Genomic DNA, 18,295 nt, shown 5'->3' on the forward strand with positions numbered 1-18,295 from the left:
TCTATCTACACTCATACTGGTACTTTGCTTAGACCGGCAATTGCGTCGGCATGGGTATGTAGTGCAGTAGCAGCTTGGACAGATACACTGTCAGCTGACCTTGATACCCTAGATAGGGATACAATTTTGTTAACATTAGCTCATATTAAGGACGCAGTCTTATATATGAGGGACGCTCAAAGAGACATTGGTTTACTGGGTTCAAGAGCCAATGCTATGGCTATTTCGGCAAGAAGAGCCTTGTGGATCCGCCAATGGACGGGGAATGCAGACTCAAAAAGGCATATGGAGGTTTTACCTTACAAAGGTGATGTATTGTTTGGAGATGGCCTCGCGGACCTGATCTCTACAGCTACCGCGGGTAAGTCGACCTTTTTACCTTTTGTTCCCCAACAGCAAAAGAAACCCCCACAATATCAGATGCAGTCCTTTCGGTCGCATAGATCCAGAAGAGGTCGGGGCTCCTCTTTCCTCGCCAGAGATAAGGGTAGAGGCAAGTGGACACCTGCTGCGGCTGGTTCCCAAGAGCAGAAGTCCTCCCCGGCTTCCGCTAAGTCCACCGCATGGCGGTGGGGGCACGCCTTCGACTATTCAGCCAAGTCTGGGTTCAGTCAGACGTGGACCCTTGGGTGATAGAAATAGTCTCCCAGGGCTACAAGCTGGAATTCGAAGAGGTGCCCCCACGCCGATTTTTCAAGTCGGCCTTACCAGCTTCTACTCCAGAGCGGGAAGTAGTGCTAGCTGCAATTCAAATGCTGTGTCAACAGCGAGTGATTCTCAGGGTTCCCCTGAGCCAACAGGGAAAAGGGTATTATTCAACCCTATTTGTGGTCCCGAAGCCGGATGGTTCGGTCAGGCCCATTTTAAACCTAAAATCCCTGAACCTGTACCTGAAAAGATTCAAATTCAAGATGGAATCGCTCCGAGCGGTGATAGCCTGCCTGGAAGGGGGGGATTTTATGGTGTCACTGGACATAAAGGATGCTTACCTTCATGTCCCCATATATACCTCTCATCAGGAGTACCTGAGATTCACGGTACAGGATTGTCATTACCAGTTTCAGACGTTGCCGTTTGGGCTGTCCACGGCCCCGAGGATTTTCACCAAGATAATGGCGGAAATGATGGTGATCCTGCGCAAGCGAGGAGTCACAATTATCCCATACTTGGACGATCTCCTGATAAAAGCAAGATCAAGAGAGCAATTACTGGAGAACGTGGAACTCTATCAGAGAGTGCTTCAGCAACATGGGTGGATTCTCAATCTACCAAAGTCACAGTTGGTTCCGACAACTCGACTAGCCTTCCTTGGCATGATACTGGACACGGAACAAAAGAAAGTTTTCCTCCCGTTGGAAAAAGTCCAGGACCTCCAGAACATGGTCCGAGAACTACTGAAACCGAAAAGAGTGTCAGCTCATCAATGCACTTGGGTTCTGGGGAAAATGGTGGCAACTTACAAGGCCATTCCCTTCGGCAGGTTCTATGCAAGGACGTTTCAATGGGATCTTCTGGACAAATGGTCCGGGTCCCATCTACAATTACATCAAAAAATAACACTGTCCCCCAGGGCCAGGGTGTCTCTTCTATGGTGGCTGCAAAGTGCTCACCTTCTAGAGGGTCGCAGGTTCAGCATTCAGGACTGGATCCTGGTAACCACGGACGCGAGCCTCCGAGGATGGGGAGCAGTCACCCAAGGAAGAAATTTTCAGGGACTATGGTCAGACCAGGAGTCCTGTCTACACATCAACGTGTTGGAGCTAAGGGCCATATACAACGGCCTTCGACAAGCGGATATTCTTCTTCGCAACCTACCGGTTCTGATTCAATCAGACAATGTCACAGCAGTAGCTAATGTGAACCGCCAAGGCGGGACAAGAAGCAGAGTCGCGATGGCGGAAGCCACCAGGATTCTTCGCTGGGCGGAAAATCACGTAAGCGCTCTGTCAGCTGTCTTCATTCCGGGAGTGGACAACTGGGAAGCAGATTTCCTCAGCAGACACGATCTCCATCCAGGAGAGAGGGGACTTCATCAAGAAGTCTTTGCAGAGATAACGGATCTCTGGGGAGTTCCTCAAATAGACATGATGGCGTCACGCCTCAACAAGAAGCTTCGGAGGTATTGTGCCAGGTCCCGGGACCCTCAGGCAATAGCAGTAGACGCTCTGGTAACACCTTGGGTATTCCAGTCGGTCTACGTGTTTCCTCCTCTTCCTCTCATCACAAAAGTGTTGAGGATCATAAATCGAAAAAGAGTACAAACAATACTCATTGTTCCAGACTGGCCTCGAAGGGCCTGGTACTCAGATCTTCAGGAGATGCTCACGGAAGATCCCTGGCCTCTTCTTCTAAGGGAAGACCTGTTACAGCAGGGGCCCTGCATATTCCAAGACTTACCGCGGTTACGTTTGACGGCATGGCGGTTGAACGCCGGATCCTAGAGTTGAAGGGTATTCCGGAGGAGGTCATACCTACTCTAATAGAGGCTAGGAAGGAGGTGACGGTAAAACATTATCACCGTATCTGGCGGAAATATGTCTCTTGGTGTGAAACCAAGAATGCTCCTACGGAAGATTTCCATCTGAGTCGTTTTCTCCACTTCCTACAGACAGAAGTGGATATGGGCCTAAAGTTAGGCTCTGTTAAAGTACAGATTTCGGCCTTGCCAATATTCTTTCAGAAGGAATTGGCTTCTCTCCCAGAAGTCCAGACGTTTGTAAAAGGAGTACTACACATCCAACCTCCTTTTGTGCCCCCGGTGGCACCATGGGACCTGAACGTGGTGTTGCAGTTCCTTAAATCACACTGGTTTGAACCCCTTAAAACGGTGGAGTTGAAATTTCTCACCTGGAAGGTGGTCATGTTGTTAGCCTTGGCATCTGTGAGGCGTGTGTCAGAATTGGCGGCCTTGTCTTACAAGAGCCCTTACTTGATTTTTCACGTAGATAGAGCGGAATTGAGGACTCGTCCTCAATTTTTACCCAAGGTGGTGTCTTCATTTCAAATGAACCAACCTATTGTGGTGCCTGTGGCTACGAGTGACTTGGAGGATTCCATGTCCCTGGATGTAGTCAGGGCCTTAAAAATGTATGTAGCCAGGACGGCTAGAATTAGGAAAACAGATGTATTGTTTTTCCTGTATGCTGCCAACAAGATTGGCGCGCCTGCTTCGAAGCAGACTATTGCTCGCTGGATCTGTAACACGATTCAGCAGGCTTATGTTACGGCTGGATTGCCGTTACCGCATTCAGTAAAGGCCCATTCCACTAGGAAGGTGGGCTCTTCTTGGGCGGCTGCCCGGGGGGGCCCCGGCATTACAGCTTTGCCGAGCAGCAACTTGGTCGGGGTCAAACACTTTTGCTAAATTCTACAAGTTTGATACCCTGGCTGATGAGGACCTAGCATTTGCTCAGTCGGTGCTGCAGAGTCATCCGCACTCTCCCGCCCGATTGGGAGCTTTGGTATAAACCCCATGGTCCTTACGGAGTCCCCAGCATCCTCTAGGACGTAAGAGAAAATAAGATTTTAAACCTACCGGTAAATCTTTTTCTCCTAGTCCGTAGAGGATGCTGGGCGCCCGTCCCAGTGCGGAAAATCTGCAAGACTTGTATATAGTTATTGCTTACATAAGGGTTATGTTACAGTTAGACTCTGTCTTGGACCGGTACTGTTGTTTGTTCATACTGTTAACTGGTTATGTGTATTCCAGGTTATATGGTATGATTGGTGTGGGCTGGTATGAATCTTGCCCTTAGATTAACAAAATGCTTTCCTCGTACTGTCCGTCTCCTCTGGGCACAGTTCTGTAACTGAGGTCTGGAGGAGGGGCATAGAGGGAGGAGCCAGTGCACACCATACTAGAAAGTTCTTTTAGGTGCCCATGTCTCCTGCGGAGCCTGTCTATACCCCATGGTCCTTACGGAGTCGCCAGCATCCTCTACGTACTAGGAGAAAAAGATTTACCGGTAGGTTTAAAATCTTATTTTTGCTAGCTGGTCCAGGAAAGGTTAGTGCCTATGATTCAGTATGGGGCTTGAAAGAGAAGAATCCCATCCACTACGTAATGGATTTCCATTCTACTGATAATTGCAATATTAGTTTTAAGAACTTTCTAGGCTCCATACTATTGTGTCTAATAGTGGGTCCTCAGTGCAGTTATCTGTATTGTACAAATACTTTAGTGCCCAGAGTTAGGCAATATGGCTGCTTCCAAAATGTTTTTTTCCAGTGATACTACTGATATTAAAAATAAATCCAAGGCAAAATGTTTCTTTTTGGTTTGGCCAGGTTTAACAAGCTGGGCCTAGATCATAACCTGTCTACTAGTGAGCACCCTCCTGAGGACCAAGTGGAAGAGGCCTACACCTTCACTGCAGTGCAGTCAGCACCTCTGAATCAGGAGGCCATCTTGTGTGCTGATGTGGGCACCTCCCATTCTGCTGTAGTTATGGGTGAGTAAAAGTGAGTTGATACTGATGTAGACAAGAGGAGCTATTGTGTGCAGAAATGTGTAGGAAAAGCGAGAGAAAACCATGTTTACATTGAGCTTTACTGTTTGTACTCGCCTGAATAGCCAACATTCATGTCTTTTGTATACAGCAAGGAAAGTTTTTCACTGCGACTTTCTAAACCTAACATTTGTGTTGACATGCTGTTGTATATGCAAACACACGGAGACGTGTGAGGCGAGTGAGGGAGCAATGTAAACATCCTAATTTTACTGCATTTCTGCCTCTTCTCTCCCAGCCCAGGGTCAGTGTTACACCTTTGGCAGCAATCAGCATGGACAGTTGGGGACCAGCGCTCACCGACACAGTAGAATCCCCTTTCTTGTGAGCGCACCAAAGCTGACAATGGTGGCTTGTGGTGATGCCTTCACAGTAGCTGTTTGTGCAGGTGAGGCCTATAGTGTGTGCAGTACAGCAGCCATTAAATTTACTGCACCCATTGACGACAGACTTCAGGAACTTCCAAACACAACATTTATCTTTTGTCTTAGAGAGGCAAACATTTAAACAACAAAAGTGTAAACAGTCATAAAAATGCCAACATTTGTTGGACTACAACACTCTGTATTATGACACTATGCCATGCAAGGTATTTAGTGTGTGTGTGTGTGTGTGTGTGTGTGTGTGTGTGTGTATATATATCAGTGGCGTGCGGTGAGGGTATCGGTATGTGATCCCAGCGTACGGAATTCCGGTTGTCACTATACCGACAGCGGCATCCAGTCCGCCAGAAGCGGTGAGGTGAGGCAGAGTCTTTTCTGTCATAATTCAACATACGCCAGAGTTCTGACTATATAAAGTATTTGAAAAATACAAAGAATATATTCTAAATATCTTTTCTCTTACGTCCTAGAGGATGCTGGGGACTCCAAAAGGACCATGGGGTATAGACGGGATCCGCAGGAGCTTGGGCACACTGAAAAGACTTAAGACTGGGTGTGAACTGGCTCCTCCCTCTATGCCCCTCCTCCAGTTAGACTTTGTGCCCAGGACTGACTGGACACTCACAGGGGCGCTCTACTGAGTTTCTATGGAAAATACTTTTTGTTAGGTTTTTTATATTCAGGGAGACCTGCTGGCTACAGGCTCCCTGCGGCGTGGGAGTGAGGGGAGAAAAGCAGACCTACTTCTTCCTAGTTAAGGGCTCTGCTTCTTGGCTACTGGACACCATTAGCTCCAGAGGGTTCGATCACTTGGTGCGCCTAGCTGCTTGTTCCCGGAGCCACGCCGTCACCCCCTCACAGAAGCCAGAAGAAAGAAGTCGGGTGAGTATGAGATCAGAAGACTTCAGGACGGCAGAAGACTTCGGTGACTAGGTACAGCGCAGCGGTGACGCTGTGCTCCATGCTCCCACACACATCACTGACGGCACTCACAGGGTGCAGGGCGCGGGGGGGGGGGGCGCCCTGGGCAGCAGGTCACTGGGGTCCGGATAGCCGGCAGAAGCATTGTCGGTGCCTCGGCACCGTTCCTCGGCACCCGCCGGCATTTTCAAATTGGGTGCGCTGAAGCCCGCCGGGAGGGGGCGGAGCTTAGCGCACGGCTCAGGGCGCCATCTTCTCTCTCCTCCACGTGGCTGAAGGAGACTCTGGGCGGATCTCCGATCACTCCTCGCAAGTAACGGGGAGATTTTTCAAAAGCTCTATCTCGTTTGTCTAAGAAGGTGGCGCTTCCGTCTCCGGACACGGCAGCTCTCAAGGATCCAGCGGATCGCAAGCTGGAGACGTCCCTGAAGTCCATTTTCGCTAATACAGGCGCATTGCTCAGACCTGCAGTTGCGTCGGTGTGGGTGAGTAGTGCTATTGCTAAATGGGCCGAGAATTTAGCTGCTGATATGGATACCCTTGATAAAGATAATGTTCTTCTGACTCTTGGTTATATCAAGGATGCTGCAGATTACCTGAAGGATGCGGCGAGGGATGTTTGTCTCTTGGGATCAAGAGCCAATGCCATGTCAATATCGTCAAGGAGGGCGTTGTGGATCCATCAATGGAATGCTGATGCCGACTCCAAGAGAGCTATGGAAGCTTTACCCTTCAAAGGTAATGTCTTATTTGGGGACGGCTTGGCGGACCTGGTCTCTACCGCGACGGCGGGTAAGTCCTCTTTTCTTCCTTATGTTCCCACACAGCACAAAAAGGCACCACATCAGCAGATGCAGTCCTTTCGTCCTAATAAATACAGGCGTGGGAAGGGTTCGTCCTTCCTCGCTTCAAAGGGTAAAGGAAGGGTGCCCAGGACCAAAAGTCCTCCCTTGCCTCTACCAAGTCCACCGCATGACGTTGGGGCTTCCCTGGGGGAGTCCGGACCGGTGGGGGGCCGTCTCAGAGTCTTCAGTCAGGTCTGGATTCTTTCAGGCCTCGATCTTTGGGTCCTGGAGATTGTATGGAAAAAGGATTGGTAGAGTCTGCACAGGATCACTCAATTTGAGTGTTTGATATTATGAGATAATATCATTAAAGCAAAAGCTCTAATATAAACCAACATCCAGCCAATATACAAAACAAATAATTAGTATTAGGCGCTGGGTTGGTGGTGCTCCCAGAGATAGTTCAGTAAACTTAATGGACAAAAAAGGAGGAAAAAAAAAACATTCCTTTTTTGTCCTGGAGATTGTATCTCAGGGATACAAGCTGGAGTTTCGGGAGGTGCCCCCTCACCGGTTTTTCGTTTCGCCCTTACCAGCGTCTCTGCCGGACAGGGAGCTGGTGTTGGCAGCGATACAAAAATTGTGTCAACAGAAGGTCATTGTTCTAGTTCCTCCGTCACAACGGGGGGAGGGGTTCTACTCGAGCCTATTTGTGGTGCCGAAACCGGACGGTTCGGTCAGACCGATTCTGAATCTAAAATCCCTCAATCCATACTTGAAAGTTGCTCTCACCTTTACATGCACCGGAAGATAAGTCTATCTCCCAGGGCCAGAATTTCCCTCCTGTGGTGGCTACAAGGGTCTCACCTCCTAGAGGGACGCCGGTTCGGTATCCTGGACTGGATACTTCTGACGACAGATGCGAGTCTCCGGGGCTGGGGTGCAGTCACCCAAGGCAGGAACTTCCAGGGGAGATGGTCGTTCCAGGAAGCGGGTCTCCACATAAATGTTCTCGAGTTAAAAGCCATCTACAACGGCCTGCTACAGGCAAGAAGCCTTCTTCCGGGTCGACCTGTCCTGGTACAGTTAGACAACATCACAGCGGTGGCACATATCAACCGTCAAGGCGGCACAAGGAGCAGTGCGGCAATGGCGGAGGCCACAAGAATCCTTCACTGGGCGGAACAGCACCTGAGCGCCCTGTCAGCAGTCTTCCTTCCGGGAGTAGACAACTGGGAAGCAGACTTCCTCAGCAGACACGATCTCCATCCGGGAGAGTGGGCTCTTCATCAAGAAGTGTTTGCAGAAGTGACAAAGCGTTGGGGACTCCCTCTGATAGACATGATGGCGTCTCATCTCAACAAGAAGCTTCCGAGGTATTGTTCCAGGTCAAGGGACCCCCAAGCCAGTGCGGTCGATGCCCTGGTGTCTCCGTGGGTGTTCAAGTCGGTGTATGTGTTCCCTCCACTTCCTCTCATTCCAAAGGTACTGGGGATCATTCGGCGAGCAAAGGTTCAGGCGATTCTCGTAGTTCCAGATTGGCCAAGAAGGGCCTGGTATCCGGATCTTCAGGAATTACTAGTGGAAGATCCTTGGCCGCTTCCTCTAAGAGAGGACCTGTTGTTGCAGGGTCCATGCCTGTTTCCCGACTTACAGCGGCTGCGTTTGACGGCATGGAAGTTGAGCACCAGATCTTAGATCGTAAAGGTATTCCAGGAGAGGTCATACCTACTCTCCTCAAGGCTAGGAAGGAGGTTACGGCGAAGCATTATCACCGTATTTGGAAGAAGTATGTTTCCTGGTGTGAGTTTAAGAGGGCTCCTGCGGAAGAATTTAATTTGGGGCGTTTTCTCCATTTTTTGCAGGCTGGGGTGGATGCAGGCCTGAAGTTGGGCTCCATCAAGGTGCAGATTTCGGCATTGTCTATTTTCTTTCAAAGAGAATTGGCTGCCCTCCCAGAGGTTCAGACGTTTGTGAAAGGAGTTTTGCATATCAATCCTCCGTTTGTGCCTCCTGTGGCCCCATGGGATCTGGACGTGGTCTTACAGTTTCTCATGTCTTTCTGGTTTGAGCCTTTGCGTAAGGTTGAGTTGAAGTTTCTCACCTGGAAGGTAGTCATGTTGTTAGCGCTGGTTTCTGCCAGGCGGGTGTCTGAGTTGGCGGCCTTATCTCATAAAAGCCCGTACTTGGTCTTTCATTCGGATAGGGCAGAATTGAGGACTCGTCAACAATTTTTACCGAAGGTGGTCTCCTCGTTTCACATTAATCAACCTATTGTGGTACCGGTGGCCAGGGATGCTGGGGCAGTTCCAAGGTCTCTGGAGTTTCACATTAATCAACCTATTGTGGTACCGGTGGCCAGGGATGCTGGGACAGTTCCAAGGTCTCTGGATGTAGTGAGGGCGTTGAAGATCTACGTCGCCCGTACGGCGGTTGCCAGGAAAACTGAGGCGCTGTTTGTCCTGTACGCTTCCAACAAGATTGGTCATCCTGCTTCAAAACAGACTATTGCACGCTGGATTTGTAGTATGATTCAGCAGGCTCATTCTTCGGCCGGATTACCGGTGCCGAAGTCGGTGAAAGCCCATTCTACCAGGAAGGTGGGCTCGTCTTGGGCGGCTGCCCGGGGCGTCTCGGCTTCACAGCTCTGCCAAGCGGCTACTTGGTCGGGTTCAAACACTTTTGCCAAGTTCTATAAGTTTGATACCCTGGTTGATGAGGACCTTGCGTTTGCTCAGTCGGTGCTGCAGAGTTGTCCGCATTCTCCCGCCCGGTCTGGAGCTTTGGTATAAACCCCATGGTCCTTTTGGAGTCCCCAGCATCCTCTAGGACGTAAGAGAAAATAGGATTTTGGTATTTACCGGTAAATGCTTTTCTCCTAGTCCGTAGAGGATGCTGGGCGCCCGTCTCAGTGCGGACTATTTTCTTGCAGTGTTCTCTTGTGGGTTTGCTTAGTTTATACACGGGTTGTGTATTTCTGGTTTCAGCTTGTTGCTGTAGTTTTTTCATACTGTTATCTGGTTTCTTGTTACTCCGGTTGTACGGTATGGTTGTGGTGTGGGCTGGTATGTCTGTAGCCCTTAGTTTACACAAAAATCCTTTCCTCGAAATGTCTGTCTCTCCTGGGCACAGTTCCTATAACTGAGGTCTGGAGGAGGGGCATAGAGGGAGGAGCCAGTTCACACCCAGTCTTAAGTCTTTTCAGTGTGCCCAAGCTCCTGCGGATCCCGTCTATACCCCATGGTCCTTTTGGAGTCCCCAGCATCCTCTACGGACTAGGAGAAAAGGATTTACCGGTAAGTACCAAAATCCTATTATTTGTATTATTCTAATCATGCCCCCATGCCTACCTTTTCTGCATAGCTTTGATCAAAACTCACCAAATTTCCAGTAGTATATACTGTCCTGCTGCACCTGTGTATAATGCCCACATGAACCCTCTGGCTCATATATTGTGTGTAAATCTGACCTATTACAAGCCAATTACCTCACCACAAATGCTCACCCCTGAAATTAGAGCTCAAGCAGTAAAATGTAGCCGTCGACATATGCTGCAGTATCGCAGGTTATATTTTAAACAATTGGCCTGATATTCTGGTCTTAAAAAACATTGATGATCAATAGTTATTCTATGGAAAACATTACCAGAATAGTTAGAAGATGCTCGCAGTAGGCCTGAGCAGTTTGTAGTGACCACCCAAGAAGCAAACAGTGAATTCAGTAACTGGTCCTTTTATTGTTTAGCCATCCAGGTGTGTGGCCTACTTGAATGATGTTCCTGTTATGCTGAGCAGCATGTTCCGCCTGTGTGTAGGATGCGTTATAGTTTATTTTATTAGTGCTTCTCTGAGTTCTGATTGGCACTTCTGAAAGATTACTTACCTAGGAACAAGTTTCAAAATTTACTGTTCTACCAATTACATGTATTGTTAAAAAAGGGAAAACCTGAATCCGTTGCAATATATCTGCCAAGAGCTGAGGATTAAAGGAGTCCCATTTTCTGTGCAGAGATGATTCTCCATGCATTATTTTAGAAGAGGACAGGTGCTGTTAATTCTAGTGCTGGAGGACAGAATGAGCTGGGAGAATCAAGCCTGATAGGATAATAATGAGTAGATGAATGTGGCATATGACTGGATGTCCATAGCTCATCTCCTATCAGATTGCACATTCATTTGCTGTCCATACTGAGAATCAGAACGATTCACTGGCCCTCTAAATCTATTTGTTACCAGCCATGTATTTACTTATATGTTGTTGTTACTATGCTGGTATTGTAAGTGTACAGAGGTGTTCATAAATTACTTTGGGTATTAGTGTATAAGAACTATCAGATGTGCAGCCGTGCTTCATTCCCCTAAGGGAGCTATTCCCCCCCATATTTTTCATAACATACTTTTCCGTGATATTTACTTGGCTTGGTGTTCCGTTTGCTCTAAACTGTCGAGACCTTTTTCGGCTTCCCACTACGCCCCTTTCTCATACATCCTAGAGGATGCTGGGGATGCTTCAAGAACCATGGGGTATAGACGGGATCCGCAGGAGACATAGGCACAATTTAAGACTTTGATTGGGTGTGAACTGGCTCCTCCCTCTATGCCCCTCCTCCAGACTCCAGTTTAGATTCTGTGCCCAGTGAGACTGGTCACACACAGTGGACCTCTACTGAGTTTTTCTGAAAAGACTTTATGTTAGGTTTATTATTTTCAGGGAGACCTGCTGGCAACAGGCTCCCTGCATCTTGGGACTGAGGGGAGAGAAGCAGACCTACTTCTATGAGTTCAAAGGCTCTGCTTCTTAGGCACACCATTAGCTCCAGAAGGTCCGATCGCTTGGTACGCCTAGCTGCTCGTTCCCGGGGCTGCGCCGTCACCCCCCTTGCAGAGCAAGGAGAAAGAAGCCGGGTGAGTAAAAGAAGAGAAGAAGACTTCAGTGACGGCAGAAGACTTCAGTGTTGAGGTACGGCACAGCGGTCGCGCTGCGCGCCATGCTCCCACACACACAGCGGCACTGGCAGGGTTCCGGGGCGCAGGGGGGGCGCCCTGGGCAGCATGAACACTGAAGTTTTTAAACTGGCAAAAAAGTACATAAAAGTGCCTAGGCACTAAATATAGACCCCCGCCAGTATAATTATGTAGATTGAGTGGGACTGAAGTGCGTCGGTGAGGGGGCGTGGCTTAGCCCTCACAGCTCTATCCAGCGCCATTTTCTCCTCACAGAGACGCTGGTCCTTCCTAAACACTGCTGTATAGATCAGTGTGAAAAACTAGGGGCGGCACAGTTGTTTGGTGTAATATAAGTTGAAATAAAAACACTATATCATGGGCGCTGGGGGAAATGAGCTGGTAAACTCCTTCTGTGTTTCCATGACAGGATGTACTGGGGTCTATCCCTTATAGCCAGGGTAATGTCGGTGGGTGTTTGGTACACGTGTGTCGGCATATTTGAGGCTGAGGGCTCTGCCACAAAGGGAATGACTATGTCGGTGCTGTCGACTCCTAATGGTACTTGGTACATGTAAATATGTCAACATGTTAGTAGTGGTATATTTTTCCTAAGAGAAAACTATATGGGAGACACAGACGTGGGGGGTGTCCCTGTCGGCACCAACAATATCTGACTGGGTGGATATGGACATGATAATGTGATGCATATCAGAAAGAGCTATACCTATATGTATATGTATGTATAGTAAGGTTACATAGGTCTGTGACACAATCACAGACGTGATAATATTTATGGAGGGAGTCATATTCATAGAATAGATTTCTCTCACACCCCTCAGGGTCGCAAAAATGTTATTTTGCCCAGTTACTACTCCCTGAGATCGACTCGAATAATCTTTCTTAGGTCGACCACAATGTTTCCTGATCAGATCCTCAAAAATTGGCATTCAGTACCTGTTCATACGCATTAGAATATTAACGTCACTAGGGACCTTGCTGTTCCTGACAAAAGATATGTATATGTAGATATATATGTGTGTGGCCATGGGCTGCATGCACCCCACCCTATGAGTGGTGAGTGCAGATATTGCACCCCGCTTCTGGGGTGGCGAGTGCTGTGGTTTTCTAGATTTGTTTGTATATTACGGGGTTAATCTTTGGTTAACTCTTATTAACCGTGGTCACAGGCCTTTTCATGCACCCCTGTGTAATCTCACTTGTTCTAAACCTGTGTCAGCTGCTCCTTAGTAATTTATCAGCCAGTGTCAGGTGACTAGTGTACCTTTAAAAGCCATAAGATGCATGGCAGATACACATTAAACCTAGTGGGCATGTGTGCAGTATATTATGTGTGATACAGTTGCCAGGTTTTAATTTTTGAGACTTTGTGATAGTGTAGGACCTGCATGAAGGTGGGGTACCTTGGCGAGCGGTATGCAGGCTTCCGTGCATTGGCCAATTCACTAACTAAACCCCCATCATTTATTTATTGATGTTGTGAGGATAAGTGAGCTTGCTATGGTGAGTGCTGAACTTTCTGTCTGTATATATATATATATATATATATATATGCAGAAAGAGTCGCACTCACGTGTAATATTGGAACAACAGCTGGGGTGTCTTCCACGAAAACCCCTATCCAGGGGATCCACTTGTAGATACAAAAAAAATGGAGCACTCACCAGTCTTTTCTTATGAAATATTTAGCAAAAGTTTATTGCCCAGACAGCATACATGACTGTGTAACACAGTCCATTATAGTTATCCAGAAGTAAGCTCAAACGTTTTCGGTCATAGCAGACCTTCATCAGGAGACATAAACATCAATTCACAGCCGTCCTGCCATCATACAGAGATACCATCAGCCTATCTGACCATGCCTCACCGGCCCCTTATATACCTACCATTCAATTATCAACGCCCACATGACGTCACAATATGGGCGGGATTAGCCCATTTCATGCAAGAGTGTTCTAGTGCATATCAAATCATGCTTTAAAATCCACTATAATCCCCTCAATGCTGCTTATACCCGGATTTATGTGATTAATCCCCACATCTTATATTCCAGCCACAGCTCGTCTCTAAATGCATACCTAAATCACATCCGTGTTTACTACTGGTCGCCTAGCAACCATAGATCCGGCCAATCCTCCTCCTTCACCTCCCAATGATGATCGAGGTGCCCGCCCCCGGAAGTGACAAAACGGAGCAGTTGCCACGCAACAGCCCAGTCTCTTCCGGTCTCAATGATGACGTCTTTCCGGGGGTTACCAAGCAACGCTTGGATACTTCCCCTGCAGCGATCTACATGAGCGGAGATATAACCAGAACACTTGGTTGCCAGGCAACCACTGATCGGCGTCCCTGGCTGTACTAACGGCAAAAGTTCATTGCCCTCGTATATACCTTATTCCTGGACAATAGTAAAGATTATTCTATAAACTGGGAACCAATCCTAGTGGAGGAAACTCGAGCATGTAAATGGGGGATAAAATAACATAATATAATCCTGGTAAGTCAAATACGCAACCCAAGGATTTCATAATAAAGGGTAACCTGTAGGTAATAGGAGCCGGTGAGGTCTGGAAGATCATATGACAATACACCTACACTAAATATACATACAATAAAAAAATATTAAAGAAATACATACACTAACCAAAATGAAAAGGATATACAAAAAAAACCATTTTTTGGAAGAATAAACTTTTTTATATATATGTGCTAAAAAATACCTATGTTTTATAGCAAAAGCGCATTGATCCCAAAGGGCCAAAGTCCCTTATCTAAGAAAAATACCCAAAGGGTTATTCTCATTAAGCCCATTTGGGGCCAATGTTCCCAATTTGAAGATCCATCTTGCCTCCAGTTTTTTCAAAATGAGTGTACGGTCTCCACCTCTCGCAGGTTCCGGGACCCAGTCTATGATCCGGCATCTAAGTGTTGATACTTGATGTCCCATTTTGAGGAAGTGTTGTGCAACCGGTTTATCAGTTCTACCAGAGGTGATCGCTTGGTTGATTGAACTCCTGTGGTTTGCCATACGTTCTCTAAATGTGCAGGTCGTCATTCCAACGTATGCTAGTCCGCATGGACATAATAGCATATAGACCACAAAGCTCAACCTGCAATGGAGCTTATATCGAATCCTGATCATTTTGCCATTGTGTGGGTGCGGGAAAGAGGTGCCCGGCAACAACGAACGACACGTTGTGCACCCCACACATCTGAAGCACCCTGGTTTCATAGTGTTTAACCACGTGACGTTTTCCTTCGCCACCAGAGGTCGAGCGGGTTGCATCAGGATCTGCTTCAGATTTCTACCACGCCTATATGCCATCATGGGTGGGTTATCAAGGGTCCCTTGAAACTTTGGGTCAGACTTGAGTAACGGCCAATGCTTTTTAATTGATTTAGAGATCACAGGAGCCATGTCATCGTATTGTGTCACGAAAATCATACGATTCTGTTTGCGATCACGCTTCTGATATAGTCTCATCCTAGCTTTAGTGAGACAATTCTCCACAACTCTCCTCGTATATCCCCTCTCGAGGAACCGTTCCTTCATTTGTATAATTTGAGCTTCCGCTGTATCAGAATTTGTGTTGTTACGGAGAACCCTCATAAACTGGGACACAGGAAGACTTGCTTTGAGGGTGGGTGGGTGCTTACTAGTCGCCTGCAAGAAGGTATTTCTGTCCGTTTCCTTTCTATATAGCGTAGACCCCAGTTTTGTTCCATTCCGAAATATAGTTACGTCCAGAAAATTTATGGAGTCACACTCACATGTTCCAGTGAAACGGACTGTTGAATCCAGGGCATTAAGTTCATTCAACATTGAATGAAATTCCTCCTTGGTGCCACTCCACAGCAAAAATACGTCATCTATGAATCTCCTATAATAAGTAATTTTGTTCCCATACCTAGGATAAATATTAGTTGATTCATAGTCATGCATGAAAATACCTGCATACATCGGGGCCACATTAGACCCCATAGCGGTCCCTGAGCATTGGATATAATAATCACCCTGATAAGAAAAATGATTATGGACCAAAATCAACTCCAAAAGCTCGAGGATAAATTCATATGGAAGATGCATGTTACCATGTAATATCATCAATTTCCTGACTGCCTCAATCCCTTCGGTATGAGGAATAATGGTATATAAAGATGAAACATCAAGTGTTGCAAACAATACATTTTCACTAAGGTCCCCAATTGCCAGGATATTATTCAAGAAATCACTTGTATCACGAAGATAACTAGGTATTTGGGGAATGAGTTCCTGTAAGAAACTATCAACAAATATGGCAAGCGGCTGCAGTAAAGAACCCCTGGCAGAGATGATTGGTCTGCCAGGGGGGTCCACCAAAGACTTGTGGACCTTAGGCAAAGTATATATCAATGGACATATTGGAAAATCCACTTTCAAATATAAAGCAATCTGTTCAGTAAGCCAACCGTTATGTGTAGCCATATCAATAACATTATCCACTCGTCTTTTAATCCCTGGCATGGGATTCATAGTGCATTTGACATAGGTAGTCACATCCGACAGTTGTCGCCTAATTTCCCTATCATAGTCTACTGCATTTTGTAGTACAATAGCCCCGCCCTTATCTGCGGGGCGAATGACAATAGAATCATTATCTCTTAGGGATTTAAGGGCCTGTCTCTGATGGTAGTTCAAATTGTCATATGCCCTCCTTCCATTGGGGATCCTACAGTCTTGTTCTGTCATCCTTAAAAAAGTGCGTATACTGGCATTCGTAGTCTGAGGATCGAAAAGACTTGGTTTCAGAAACTGAGTACCAGCCTGTTCAAATTTTCCTGTCTCATCTTTATCCATAAAGAAATCACGCAACCTCAATTTCCTACCAAATTTGAAATGGTCAACAGCAAAGTTAAATTCGTCATGTCGGGAGGAGGGCACAAAGCTCAACCCTAGGGCCAAAAGGGAGCTTTCTGATTTAGAAAGGATGTGGTCAGATAAATTAAATATACATCCCTCATCTACTTCCTCCGACCTCTTCCACCTGTGTCCCCCCCTCCGCGGGTGTGGTCTGCGTAATTTCCAGGGTTGCCTGCCCTTCTCCTTCTCTGGCCTAAAAAACCACTCGGGGGGAGTGGAACACTAGGTTCAGAGTCCGAGGCTGACTGTGATGTGGAGGAATCAGCTCCAGGTCTAGCCCTGTTCCTCTGCGGTCGATATGTTCTCTGTCTCCTACCACTGTTTGAACTGCCTGATAACCACCTATAGACATTATGAGTTGCATAATCATTTGTTACAGTCTGCAACTTCTTCCGTTTAAAGGAGACCAACTCTTCCTTGTAAGTATTAATCTGGGTCTGAATCTTTTCAAGCCAGTTCTCAGTTTTGTCATTTTTTAGTGTCGTTAGGTGGGATTTCTCAAATTTCGTGATTTCATCACGTACCTTCACTAATTCGATGCCAACTTCCTCGATCACTAGTAATATCAGGTCCAAGGAACACTTATTGAGGACCCCGCACCACTTGCTGCAAAATACAGCATTGGTTCTACCAATAGTTGGAGTGTTGGTGATGCGGAATCCTCTAGGTATCCTCTTGGACCTGTGGTACTCCGACAAGAACTGCCCATGGAGAGTCAGCTCAGTCTCTCTCCTTCTGAGCCGTGTGATCTTATATACCAAATCTGTTGGTTTCTCATCAGGGAGTCTAGTAAATTCAAAGTGATCAAAGTATACTTTTTCGGCACTCACAGTCCATTATAGTTATCCAGAAGTAAGCTCAAACGTTTTCGGTCATAGCAGACCTTCATCAGGAGACATAAACATCTCTGTATGATGGCAGGACGGCTGTGAATTGATGTTTATGTCTCCTGATGAAGGTCTGCTATGACCGAAAACGTTTGAGCTTACTTCTGGATAACTATAATGGACTGTGTTACACAGTCATGTATGCTGTCTGGGCAATAAACTTTTGCTAAATATTTCATAAGAAAAGACTGGTGAGTGCTCCATTTTTTTTGTATCTATATATATATATATATATATATATATATATATAGGCACTCGCTTTTCCAGCTCATAGGAAAAACAAAAAACAGCCAGCACTCACGGTTTTGATGAAAAAAGTGAAGAGGATTTATTCCATATCAGGATAGTAGGTGTACAAACAGGCACAGCCCAACAGCTGTTTCGACACAGGTAGGTCTTCCTCAGGGGCTATCAGAGCAGTGTGTGGCATGGGGATTTATGCATGAAATGGCGCCAAAACCAACAAAATCAAACCAGCCAATCGGTAGAGAGGGGGGCGGGACGAATCGTGTATGCAGATCGCCCGACTCCCCTGCTCCGTGGCTGAATTGCACAAGTAAACAAAAGCCGGCGCCGTCCCTAGCAACGGCTCTGGTGCGCTGTGTGCAGGAAGGTTTAAATATTTTGCTTTCATGTATTTATTCAATCTGTTGCAGCGGACTTAAAGGACTTTATTTTCCCTTCCCGATGTTCTGATTCACTTTTGCATGCATTCACTCTTTGTGCCCCAGTCCCCTGTGCTTGCGCAGTGGTGTTAGGGACGGCGCCGGCTTTTGTTTACTTGTGCAATTCAGCCACGGAGCAGGGGAGTCGGGCGATCTGCATACACGATTCGTCCCGCCCCCCTCTCTACCGATTGGCTGGTTTGATTTTGTTGGTTTTGGCGCCATTTCATGCATAAATCCCCATGCCACACACTGCTCTGATAGCCCCTGAGGAAGACCTAC

The 18,295-nt window shown here is 46.9% G+C and overlaps 1 protein-coding gene across 2 annotated transcripts in view; it reads left to right on the top strand.

Annotated features, from left to right (window-relative positions):
- The window catches only part of NEK8 (NIMA related kinase 8), a 354,714-nt gene that overhangs the window by 292,238 nt on the left and 44,181 nt on the right, over positions 1–18,295 (top strand). For both annotated transcript variants that reach the window (XM_063955890.1, XM_063955891.1), the window contains exons 15-16: positions 4,288–4,451; positions 4,747–4,896. In XM_063955890.1, coding sequence (XP_063811960.1) covers positions 4,288–4,451; positions 4,747–4,896 — 314 coding nt within the window. The remainder of the gene's footprint in view (positions 1–4,287; positions 4,452–4,746; positions 4,897–18,295) is intronic.

The sequence above is a fragment of the Pseudophryne corroboree genome, chromosome 2 (assembly GCF_028390025.1).
Source record: "Pseudophryne corroboree isolate aPseCor3 chromosome 2, aPseCor3.hap2, whole genome shotgun sequence".
Classification (NCBI taxonomy): domain Eukaryota; kingdom Metazoa; phylum Chordata; class Amphibia; order Anura; family Myobatrachidae; genus Pseudophryne; species Pseudophryne corroboree.